We start from the raw sequence: 13227 nt of genomic DNA on the forward strand, positions 1-13227 counted from the left end.
GAGTACTCTTGACTCTAATGTTAACAATGAAATTGTCTAAGTAAAATCTCAGGCACTAAGTCTTCAGATAATGGTATCCTAGTTGAATTTTCTCAAACTCAAGAATTGGTCAATGAACAATATATTTGATAGAGAGGAATTGTGGCATTCTAGAGTTAATTATTTTCTAGGAAAGCCATCATCATCCAGTATTTCATGACAAACGAGACTACCTCATTTGCTAATTGAGTGTGTGACATCTTTTATGATGTTTATACACCAACATTTATTGGTACAAAGATGTCTTCTATGTTTAAATTCTTATTAAAATTTTTAAGTTTTTTTCACTATTTCTTTGTATTTATTCCTGTTAATTATTCAAAAACATATCTTAGAATATGTTTTCAAAAAAAGGGTCCATTAGACCTAGCTGGTATATGTTGATGCCTATCTAATACTAGTATCTGAGGACCAATGTGTCATATACTTGAAGTTAAGAACTGTGGTGTAAATAATTGGTACCATGTATTCTTTTTTTTTAATACTTATTATTGCCAAACGATGTTTCAGGATTCTGGGATGAAGCAGTAAACAGAGCAAAGTTCTGGCTCTCAAGGAGCTTATATTCTAATGGGAGGAGCCACATAATAAATGGACAAGCGCGGTATTTCAAGGGATTTAAAGCCTGTGAAGAAAAATTAAAGCAGTAAGAAGAATAGAGAGTGTTTAGTGAAACAGGATGCTTAGAAAATAATTTTTATTTATTGCAAAGTGATTTATGTAACTAAATGAGATATTGAAGAGATGAAATACTATGGTTATTTTCCTGTGGACAACTTGTTTATAATAGTGAATTGTTTTTTGCTTAACTAATTTTAACTTATTTTTCTTCGGCTAATGTTTTTAAGTGATGTGATAGATTTGTTTTAATATCCCTGAAAAAGATACAAGGTAAATGTTTATAACAATAAATGGAGATATTTAAAATAATATTCTTTTCTAGGGTTTTTTACATGGAATATTTGAACGTCTAAAACAGTTTCTGGAATGCAGTAAGTTCTTTCGTTGCAGTCCTTTTTAACTGTATAATTTTTATTCATTAATAGCTTATTCATTAATAGCTAGGATTAATGAGGGATTAATAGATGCTTATTCATTAATAGCTTCTGTTGCGCACTTATAAATCTGGAGAAAGTGTCTTGTCCAATTGCCCCCTGAGTGAGCACTTGATAGCTGCAGAGATCCTATATGTAGATAAAATGAGTATTTTGTATCAACTTTCTGAAGTTAGAAGCTTAGCTTTTGTCTCATATACAGAAGTCCCTCCTTGGATTACGAACCAAGACCTACAGCGGATGCCTGAAACCACAGATAGTACCAAACCCTTTGTGTACTATGCTTTTTTGAGCTAGTATCCAAAATGGCTACTAAGTGATTAACAGGCAGGTAGTGTATATAGCTGGTATTTGCTGGACAAAGGGAGGATTCTCGTCTGGGGCAGGACGGAGTGGGTCAGCTTGAGATTTATCACCATACTCAGAATGGTGCACAATTGAAAACTTAAGAATTGTTTATTTCTGGAATTTTCTATTTAATATTTTTGGATTGTGATTGACTGCAGGCACCTGATACTGAGGAAAGCAAAACTAAGAGGGGACTACTGTACTGGTAATGAGTGTAGAGGAATTTGCCTTGTTGCCAGGCTGGTCTCAAACTCCTGGGCTAAAGCGATCCGCCCACCTTTGTCTCCCAAAGTGTTGGAATTACAGGTATGAGCCATCTTGTCTGGCCAAAATAGATTTTTTAAAAAAAGATTTCCCTGAGGCCAGGCGTGGTGACTCAATGCCTGTAACCCCAGCACTTTGGGAGGCCGAGGAGAGTGAATCGCTTGAGCCCAGAAGTTGGAGACCAGCCTGGGCAACATGAGGAAACCCTGTCTCTACAAAAAATATTAAAAAGTTAGCCAGGCATGGTTGCGTGTGCTTGTAGTCCCAGCTACTCAGGAAGGATTGCTTGAGCCTGAGAGGTTGAGGCTGCAGTGAGCAGTGATCTCATCACTATACCTCAACCTGGGTGACAGAACAAACCCCATCTCAAGAAAAAAAAAAAATCTGTTTTGTGTTCATTCCTCTTTCTGTATTTTTACTGCGGCTACCCCTTTCCAGGCAGACGTCTACAACAGTCACATGTTTAACAAATATTGTCTATAGACTATACGCCAAATCCTGTTTAGACTTCTTGTAGACTCTTTCGCTTTTAGTATTTGTTGCATATCACTGTGATATAACTTTCCTTAACTGACAGTTTCATTTTGTAAATCCCTTGTTCATTAACCTCCACTGGCTTATCTTTAGCATCCTTTGTTATGCACTACCCCACGTGAGAGACTATAGCATTTATATTTGTGTTGTATTTTACTGGTGGTCTGTTTGTTATCTTCTTCTTCCATGTGATTGTAAGCACCTTTGTTTGGACATACACGTGTGTGCACACACAAGTGTGTGTGTGTGTGTGTGTGTGTGTGTGTTTGGGGATTTGCTATCCTGAGAAGATATCTTAGTCTACTCACTTTTAAGGAGCTACTGATTGTTTTATGTTAGTCAGTTTCAATTTAGTAAAACATTGTTGAGCCTGTTGGCAGACACTGTTCTGGATACTATGCATGCAAAGATGAATAAGAATGTTCATATTGTGTAGTTCTATGTTTTCTAAAGTAGTCATTTTTTTCTGGCCATCCTTGTGGGTGTAGCAGAAGGAAGAATACAAGCCCTTCCAGGAGAGAATAAGACAAATGAACAAACAGAATATGAAGAGTATTATTAGAGAGCAGAGTAGCTGATGAGCTGGTGGACATTGTTCTGAATGTACAAAAAAAAAATCACGCCAGGGAAATTATCAGAATAAATTTGTCAGAAGATACAGGAAAAATGATAATGAGTGTGTTACTCCTTGATTGCTTTATTTTACACATGTATGTTGCTTGAAAAATACTTCAACTATGACATTTAGTTTTTAAATGTTATCCATGATTCATTGCTAGAACGACTATTCTTTTACTATAAAAGTGAGTTCAGTTCATATATTAGGGTTAATTTTGTATAATATGGCACAGAGGGCTACTGTGTCTGTTACTCAGTGTAAATCTTGGTATTGCTTTTTAAATAATGAATTCATAATGTAAAATATGCAAAAATAAAACGAGCAATATTATTTTTGTAAAAATTTTGACGTTGTCTTGGTTGTGATCTTATTAACTTCTAATATTTGAAATGTATTTTTAACAGGTAGAAGTATAGGTACAGATAATGTGTGTAGAGATAGACTGGAAAAGACCATCATTCTTTTTACTAAAGTGGTAAGTTTTTTAAAAACTTGTTTTCTCAAATATAATACACATATTCAAATTTAGAAAAGAAAATGATATTTTTATAACCATACATTTTCACTTTAGTGTAAGGAAACCTATGTTCTGACTCCTTATAGGAAAGCTAAAAATTGCTTTTATATGTACTTTAGAATGCATATAATAATTAAATTTATATACCATGTGTCATAGTGTAAGTCACCTTGGTACATGAAAAATAAATTCTAATAAATATTAGAGTATTTGATTCCTCTAAAGCTCATTATCCTTTGACCCACTGGAGAAAGTAGAGATAAAGAAGATAGCAGTGCAGTTCAGCTAAACGTAGATCAAATGTAGCAGACAGGAAGTCAGTATATTCAGAATGACCATCAGACTATCTTCGTCCATACTAAGCATCTTTTGAGTGGAATTATAGGGGGTGCACTGTGGTAGGCAGTGTGTATAATTACATTTTATAAAACATTAATTTTTATGAAATTTTGGGCTTGAAGGATTGGGAGAAGTGCAAAGAATTGGGTTACAGCAGTTAGAAAGACCTAGCTTGGGGACTGCTTGCACTAAAATAGGTACTTGAAGACAGGTGGGAATACCTAAATCTGTAATCTATTTCCCTTTTTAATTAAAGATTCAATAATAGGATAGGGGTTGCTTATTCCCTGGGAGGGGAGTAAAGGAGCAGAAATGAGCTGTTTTTTATCTTTGTGTTTTAGGTAGTAATTACCTTTAGTTTCAGTTGTCTTCATTTCTCTTGTTCCAAGTAGCCTCAACAACAGAAGCTCACCTAATCTTCCAAGATACATTATAAAATTGACTAAGATTCTCTGTTAAAAAAAACACAAAGCAAAGTAAAACAGGATGATGTGCTTAGTCAGAGAGGACTATACAGTATATATCACTGACACTCGCCTGCAGCTCTGCTGCCTCACAGTCCCTACTCAGTATATCAGTTACATAAGTAAAATTTAAAAAGCATTATTTAGATGATCTGTTTTAGAAAACACATTTATTTAGCTGTGAGATTTTTCAGTTCTTTCAACTCTTTCTTAAGGTAATGACATGGATAGATGGTATCTGTAATTTGTTCTACTTTACATAACATGTTAGAAGCAATTTCATTTATGAAATTCATATTTATGATTTCTAAGACTTTATTAAAGCTTTTTAAATTAGAACATTTCAAAACAGAATAAAGTTACTATAAATAGAATTGAGTAACTTTGAGTCTTCACGACATCATCACTCAGCAACAATTATCAACATATGGCCACGGTCAGTCTTACTTTGTCTGTGTGCTTCTTTCCCCTCCCACCCTTGCTGTTTATTTTAAATCAAATCCCAGATATTATCTAGTATTACCTGTAAATATTTGAGTGCGTGTCTTTAAGTGGTAGGGTTGTTTTGTTTTGTGGGTGTGTATTTTCTGAGATGGGGTCTGACTCTGTCCCCCAGGCTGGAGTGCAGTGGTGTGATCTTGACTCACTGCAACCTCTGCCTTGTGGGCTCAAGTGATCCTTCCACCTCAGCCTCCTAAGTAGCTGGGACCAGAGGCACATGCCACCACGCCCAGCTAAATTTTTGTATTTTTGGTAGAGATAGGGTTTTGCCATGTTGCCCAGGCTGGTCTCAAACTTCTGGGCTCAAGTGATCCACCCACCGCCACCTCCCAAAGTGCTGGGATTACAGGCGTGAGCCTGTAAAAAAATTGTTTGTTTTTTTTAAATAGGATCTTAACACAATTTTATATTTAAAAAATACTGATGGCTTCTTAATATCATTTAAGTGTCTAGTCAGATTTTAGATTTCTGTGATTGTCTCATGAATTTTTTATAGTTTGTTTGAATCAGGATTCAACTTGCATCAGCTCCCTTTCCATCTGTTCCAAAGTTATTTCCTTGCTGTTATTTCTTGAGGTAACAGGTAATTTTCTGTACTTTTTCATGTTTTGAATTTGATTGCTTGTATCTCCACATGCTTTTTTTTTTAACGTGTTCTTTAGTCTCCACACTTCTCCTCCCATATTTCTTATAAGTTGGTAGTTAGATGTAGAGGTTTAGTCACTTTCAGGCTTTTTTGTGGGGATAGGACAGGGATGGCAAGAATACATTATAAGTATTGCTCTGTATTGTATGACTTGCACACATGCAGTATGACACACAATGTCTGGTTGTCTCTTTTTCTTTCTTTTTTTAAATTATACTTTAAGTTCTAGGGTACATGTGCACAATGTGCAGGTTTGTTACATATGTATAATTGTGCCATGTTGATTGGCTGCACCAATTAACTCGTTATTTACATTAGGTATTTCTCCTAATGCTATCCCTCCCCCATTCCACCACCCCATGGCAGGCCCCGATGTGTGATGTTCCCCACCATGTGTCCAAGTGTTCTCATTGTTCGATTCCCACCTGTGAGTGAGAACGTGCAGTGTTTGGTTTTCTGTCCTTGTGATAGTTTGCTCAGAATGATGGTTTCCAGCTTCATCCATGTCCCTACAAAAGGACGTGAACTCATCCCTTTTTATGGCTGCATAGTATTGCATGGTGTATATGTGCCACATTTTCTTAATCCAGTCTATCGTTGATGGACATTTGGGTTGGTTCCAAGTCTTTGCTGTTGTGAATAGCGCCACAATAAACATACGTGTGCCTGTGTCTTTATAGTAGCATGATTTATAATCCTTTGGGTATATAACCAGTAATGGGATGGCTGGGTCAAATGGTATTTCTAGTTCTAGATCCTTGAGGAATCGCCACACTGTCTTCCACAATGGTTGAACCAGTTTACAGTCCCACCAACAGTGTAAAAGCGTTCCTATTTCTCCACTTCCTCTCCAGCACCTGTTGTTTCCTGACTTTTTAATGATCGCCATTCTAACTGGTGTGAGATGGTATCTCATTGTGGTTTTGATTTGCATTTCTCTGATGGCCAGTGATGATGAGCATTTTTTTTGTGTGTCTGTTGGCTGCATAAATGTCTTCTTTTGAGAAGTGTCTGCTCATGTCCTTTGCCCACTTTTTGATAGGGTTGTTTGATTTTTTCTTGTGAATTTGTTTAAGTTCTTTGTAGATTCTGGATATTAGCCCTTTGTCAGATGGGTAGATTGCAAAAATTTTCTCCCATTCTGTAGGTTGCCTATTCACTCTGATGGTAGTTTTCTTTTGCTGTGCAGAAGCTCTTTAGTTTAATTAGATCCCATTTGTCAATGTTGGCTTTTGTTGCCATTGCTTTTGGTGTTTTAGTCATGAAGTCTTTGCCCATACCTATGTCCTGAATGGTATTGCCTAAGTTTTCTTTAGGGTTTTTATGGTTTTAGGTCTAACATTTAAGTCTTTAATCCATCTTGAATTAATTTTAGTATAAGGTGTAAGGAAGGGATCCAGTTTCAGCTTTCTGCATGTGGCTAGCTAGTTTTCCCAGCACCATTTATTCAATAGGAATCGTTTCCCCATTTCTTGTTTTTGTCAGGTTTGTCAAAGATCAGATGGTTGTAGATGTGTGGTATTATTTCTGAGGGCTCTGTTCTGTTCCATTGGTCTATATTTCTGTTTTGGTACCAGTACCATGCTGTTTTGGTTACTGTAACCTTGTAGTATAGTTTGAAGTCAGGTAGCATGATGCCTCCATCTTTGTTCTTTTGGCTTAGGACTGTCTCGGCAACGCGGGCTCTTTTTTGGTTCCATATGAACCAAAAAAGTAGTTTTTTTCCAATTCCGTGAAGAAAGTCATTGGTAGCTTGATGGGGATGGCATTGAATCTATAAATTACCTTGGGCAGTATGGCCATTTTCATGGTATTGATTCTTCCTATCCACCAGCATGGAATGTTCTTCTATTTGTTTGTGTCCTCTTATTTCATTGAGCAGTGGTTTGTAGTTCTCCTTGAAGAAGTCCTTCACATCCCTTGTAAGTTGGATTCTAGGTATTTTATTCTCTTTGTAGCAATTGTGAATGGGAGTTCACTTATGATTTGGCTGTTTGTCTATTATTGATGTATAGGAATGCTTGTGATTTTTGCACATTAATTTTGTATCCTGAGACTTTCCTGAAGTTGCTTATCAGCTTAAGGAGATTTTAGGCTGAGATGATGGGGTTTTCTAAATGTACAATCATGTCATCTGCAAACAGGGACAATTTGACTTCCTCTGTAACTTTTTTTTTTTTTTTTTTGGAGACAGAGTCTTGCTCTGTCACCCAGGTTGGAGTGCAGTGGCATGATCTTGGGTCACTGCAAGCTCTGCTTCCTGGGTTCATGCCATTCTCCTCCCTCAGCCTCCTGAGTAGCTGGGACTACAGGCACCCACCACCATGCCCGGCTAATTTTTTTTAATAGAGACAGGGTTTCACCGTGTTAACCAGGATGGTCTCGCTCTCCTGATCTTGTGATCCGCCCGCCTTGGCCTGCCAAAGTGCTGGGATTACAGGCATGAGCTACTGTGCCTGGCCGACTTCCTCTTTTCCTGATTGAATACCATTTATTTCTTTCTCTTGTCTGATTGCCCTGGCCAGAACTTCCAACACTATGTTGAATAGGAGTGGTGAGAGAGGGTATCCCTGTCTTGTGCCAGTTTTCAAAGGGAATGCTTCCAGTTTTTGCCCGTTCAGTACGATATTGGTTGTGAGTTTGTCATAAATAGCTCTTATTATTTTGAGATAGGTTCCATCAATACCTAGTTTATTGAGAGTTTTTAGGATGAAGGGCTGTTGAATTTTGTCGGCAGCCTTTTCTACATCTATTGAGATAGTCTATGTGGTTTTTATCTTTGGGTCTGTTTATGTGATGGATTACGTTCATTGATTTGCATATGTTGAACCAGCCTTGCATCCCAGGAATGAAGCCAAGTTGATCATGGTGGATAAGCTTTTTGATGTGCTGCTGGATTCGGTTTGTTTGCCAGTATTTTATTGAGGATTTTTGCATTGATGTTCATCAGGGATATTGGTCTAAAATTCTCTTTTTTTGTTGTATCTCTGCGAGGCTTTGGTATCAGGATGATGCTGGCCTCATAAAATGAGTTAGGGAGGATTCCCTCGTTTTCTATTGATTGGAATAGTTTCGGAAGGAATGGTACCAGCTCTTCTTTGTACCTCTGGTAGAATTCGGCTGTGAATCTGTTTGGTCCAGGATTTTTTTGGTTGGTAAGCTATTGATTATTGCCTCAATTTCAGAGCCTGTTACTGGTCTATTCAGAGATTCAGCTTCTTTCTGGTTTAGCCTTGGGAGGGTGTATGTGTCGAGGAATTTATCCATTTCTTGTAGATTTTCTAGTTTATATGCATAGAAGTGTTTACAGTGTACTCTGATGTTAGTTTGTATTTCTGTGGGATTGGTGTTGATACTCTATAATTTTTCATTGTGTCTGTTTGATTCTTCTCTCTTTTCTTCTTTATTAGTCTTGCTAGTGGTCTATCACTTTTGTTGATCTTTTCAAAAAAACCGGCTCCTGGATTCATTGATTTTTTGAAGGGTTTTTTTGTGTCTCCGTCTCCTTCAGTTCTGCTCTGATCTTAGTTATTTCTTGCCTTCTGCCAACTTTGGAATGTGTTTGCTCTTCCTTCTCTAGTTCTTTTAATTGTAATGTGAGGGTGTCGATTTTAGATCTTTCCTGCTTTCTCTTGTGGACATTTAGTGCTACAAATTTCCCTCTACACACTGCTTTAAATGTGTCCCAGAGACTCTGGTATGTTGTGTCTTTGTTCTCATTGGTTTCTTTTTCTGTGGCTAAGATTGATGAGTGATCTATCAAATTTCCTCAGCAGCTTTTCTCTTATTTTAACAGCTGTTGATCATCATTTGCCTAGATCCATTATTTGATCAGGAGTTACACAATGATGGCATTCTAATTCTGTTATTCCTTTTGCATTTATTAGCTGAAATTCTTCTATAAAGAAGACATCTCCCTCCTCAGCTGTTTGATACATTAAAATATAATTCATATGGGAAAGGGAAGATAATATTTAAATTCTTTACCTTAGTCTATTACTTTTAAAGGTCTAGTATATTTAAGCATTTTGTATCATATTTACCCATTGTTATAAAATTAAGTATGAATTGGGTCTGTTTTGGTTTCTGTACTGAAAATAATAGAAAGTTCTTATTATCAGATATAATCTAACATAATCCTCATTATATGATGTGCCTCAAGAAGAGTTATGATACATGTAAAACTGAGTGAACGTAGACTCCACACTAAGGTTCAAACTGCTTAATGATTATTAGTAAAGTTATAATTGGAGTGATTATATTCCAATATGAATTTGGGGAAAATACATTTTAATTTTTATTTATTTATTTTTTTATAGCTTTTGGACTTCTTGGATCAGCATCCCTTTTCATTTACTCCTCTAATTCAGAGATCACTGGAATTTTCTGTAAGCTATGTTTTTACAGAAGTTGGTGAAGGCGTTACATTTGAACGATTCATTGTCCAATGTATGAATCTTATTAAGATGATTGTCAAAAATTATGCTTATAAGCCATCCAAAAATTTTGAAGGTAATTCCTTTATTGGCAGTTTAAAATAATTATTTTAATCTTAAGTGTGATATAATTGCTATAATTACAAACTTTTTTAAAAATGTTATTTTAATCTGAAAAATAAATTGTTGCTGGCACATGAAAAAGATATAAGGATTATAGGCTTTAGTATGTTTATACTAGCTTTTAAAAACAACATAGTGTATTTAATAAGCCATTTTTTGTAGCACAAATTGGTTGAAGCTTAGGGACTTTTAAGAATTAGGTATCAACCGCAGCTCATATTGTAGGGTGTATTCATTTGAACAAATAAAAGTTTTCTCTGACTTTATATAAAGTGTGATTGTTTCTAGACAGGTTATATTGTTGTATTATTTGGAATTCATTCATATGCGTGTGTGCCAAGATGAATGAAGAAGTCTTATTGGTGGGGGAGAGAGAAACACATGCACACCCCCCAACACCCTCTACGTTATGAGGAAGTTATTTCAGTATGCCGTGATAGTATTACATGGTAATATATAAGCTGTAATGCCAGAGGCAAGATTGATGTGGGTGTGTTGTAAGGAAAGAGTATCTTTGAGATTTGTTTATAATAAAAATGAAAATTTATACACAAGTATATCTTCTTCCCTGAGAGTGTATTTTTTATTTATTTAAGTTACATAATCCATTGTAGCTACAATGTTTGGCTATACAATTAACTTGGAAATTTCATTTTTCCAGATAGCAGCCCTGAAACTCTTGAAGCCCATAAGATTAAGATGGCATTCTTCACATATCCTACTTTGACAGAGATATGTAGAAGATTAGTCTCTCATTATTTTCTATTAACTGAAGAAGAACTGACAATGTGGGAAGAAGACCCAGAAGGCTTTAGTAAGAATTAATTTTTTAGTGTTAGCATGACTTTTCTCCCCTTTCTATAAATATCTGTTTGAGTGATAGGTATAATATTGTATTTCATACAGCACTTTTGATCTGGAAATCTTGGTTTTTTAAAATTAACTTACTCTTTCGTTGTTATCCATTAGAACAAATTGAGAAGCAGAAAATGAATGACTTATGCAAATATGACGTAGAATTTTGTCCAGGAAAAGACCTTTTTAGTTTTTAGATTCCTTTACAAATATATCATGTAGTTTCAAACAAAAATATAAAATTAACTCTCTCTTATCAAGTCAGTTTCTATTTTGTGATTCATTCCATATTATTTTTTATTTGTAGAAATTCTTGCAAAGAAATTTGGAGGTTTTTGATGAATAGATTTTTTTTTTTATGGACAGGACATCTTTATATCTGTTTGAATTTTAGTACTAGATAGATAAGTAGAATAAGTCTATTGGGACCCTTGCTATAGAAAATCAAGGAATCATGTGTGTAATAAAGTACTTGTATGTGAATTACTTAAGCTATGGTGGGACATAGGCTAGATTTTAGCCTCCCTTTTCTCTTTGGTTGCATGCCCTTGTGTAGTTACACGTTTCCTAATATTTTAACAGTGCCCAAAAGTTTTTGTAATACTTATCTTCGCCATGCTTTTGGTTTTTAAAAGTAATTTTAGTTTTAATACAGGATTGTACTGTAGAACGTGTCTTTTCTTGTTTTTTTTTTTTGCTTTTTTTGAAACATCTTTTTTCAATTTGCTTTCTTTATACAGTACATACAATATTGTAACATGAAGCATTGAGTCCTTAAATTTTTAAGAGCCCTGAAGTATTTTTCTTTACAAGTAATTTATGGAGAGTGTGAGTAATCATTGTACCTAGTGAAACATGATTACTGTATTGAAATGAAATGATTCTCAGAATTGTAGTGATATTGGATCAGGTGATAGCAGATACCCTGGAAATGACAACTACTTTGAGCTTTTTTCCATAAAGAATTTTTATCGAAAATGAGAATGCTTATGGATATAGTAAGCACTTAATAGATGACTGTGAGATATACAGCTGTGATCTGTAGCATATAGTAACAAAATCTGTGTAAGGCCTGTGTTCCCAAGGATTTGCTCTTAATGTTATGTTTAAAACAGTTCACAGAAATATTATACTGATGTTGTTCAAATCTTTGTTTTCTAAATCAAGATGTTGAAAATGTCATTATTACATATTTTTAATTGCAGCAGTGGAAGAAACAGGAGGAGATTCTTGGAAATATAGTTTGAGGGTAAGTATTAATTGCAAGAAAAATTGATAGGGGAAAGCTTAATCCTTCTAAAGCTCTTAGTAGAGAATGACACTCTATTAAAGATTCCAGACATTTGCTGGGCATGGTGGCTCACACTTTAATCCTAGCACTTTGGGAAGCCAAGGCGGGAGGATCGCTTGAGGCCAGAAATTCAAGACTGGCCTGGTAAACATAGTGAGACCCTGTCTCTGCAAAAAGTAAGAAAAGGAAAAAAAAATTAGACCAGAGTGGTGGCGCACACCTGTAGTCCCAACTCTTCAGGAGTCTGAGGCAGGAGGATTGTTTGAGCCCAGGAGGTTGAGGCTGCATTGTGCCATGATGCTACTGCATTCCAGCCTGGATTACAAAGCAAAACCCTGTCTCTTAAAAAAAAAAAAAAAAATTAAAGATTCCCAACATTAAGTCAGACCGATAAGAAACTGTTTATAAGAAACTAAACTATATTCATATTAAATTATGACATTTAATCTAAGTTTTTTTCTTTTTCTTTTTTTTTTTTTTGAGACAGTCTCACTCTGTTGCCCAGGCTGGAGTGCAGTGGTGCATCTCGGCTCACTGCAAGCTCCGCCCCCTGGGTTCACGCCATTCTCCTGCCTCAGCCTCCCGAGTAGCTGGGAATACAGGTGCCCGCCACTATGCCTGGCTAATTTTTTGTTTATTTAGTAGAGACGGGGTTTCACCTTGTTAGCCAGGTTGGTCTCGATCTCCTGACCTCGTGATCCATCCGCCTCGGCCTCCCTAAGTGCTGTGATTACAGGCTTGAGCCACTGTGCCCGGCCTTTTCTTTTGTTTAACTTGGGGTTGGAAAACAAATTTTTTCTTCATCTTTTAGTACATTGCTTAGGAAATAATTGTCATTGCACAAATAGAAAATGTTTGTCAAAGTGAAAGCTGCCATTCTTAAGCTAGAATTTTTTCCTTCTATGTATTTCATTAGTAAAGTTTCTTTTGGTATGTTATTTCTCTTACCACTTCATGTGATTCTCAGAGACTAGCCCATTGCTTTCAGTTATACGATACTTTTACAATACATTTATTAATATGACGAATGTTTTGCCATTACCAGATGTGATATTTGAGCTGTTCTTTTTAAGATTTGCGCTTCCATAATTTACATAATTTGCTATTTGTTTTCTAAAAATGTTATCTTTAATGTTTTTAGATTCATAAACTTACAGTTGTTAACCAGAGACATTACTGGTGATTTTAAAACTTTA

General features: G+C 35.7%; 1 protein-coding gene across 4 annotated transcripts in view; it reads left to right on the forward strand.

Annotated features, from left to right (window-relative positions):
* IPO11 (importin 11) overlaps nucleotides 1-13227 on the forward strand; it is a 220696-nt gene that overhangs the window by 60094 nt on the left and 147375 nt on the right. For all 4 annotated transcript variants that reach the window (XM_024246853.3, XM_063724115.1, XM_054555604.2 and 1 more), the window contains exons 8-12: nucleotides 983-1031; nucleotides 3264-3334; nucleotides 9646-9838; nucleotides 10547-10699; nucleotides 11946-11989. In XM_024246853.3, coding sequence (XP_024102621.1) covers nucleotides 983-1031; nucleotides 3264-3334; nucleotides 9646-9838; nucleotides 10547-10699; nucleotides 11946-11989 — 510 coding nt within the window. The remainder of the gene's footprint in view (nucleotides 1-982; nucleotides 1032-3263; nucleotides 3335-9645; nucleotides 9839-10546; nucleotides 10700-11945; nucleotides 11990-13227) is intronic.

Source organism: Pongo abelii, chromosome 4 (genome assembly GCF_028885655.2).
Source record: "Pongo abelii isolate AG06213 chromosome 4, NHGRI_mPonAbe1-v2.0_pri, whole genome shotgun sequence".
Taxonomy (NCBI): Eukaryota; Metazoa; Chordata; class Mammalia; order Primates; family Hominidae; genus Pongo; species Pongo abelii.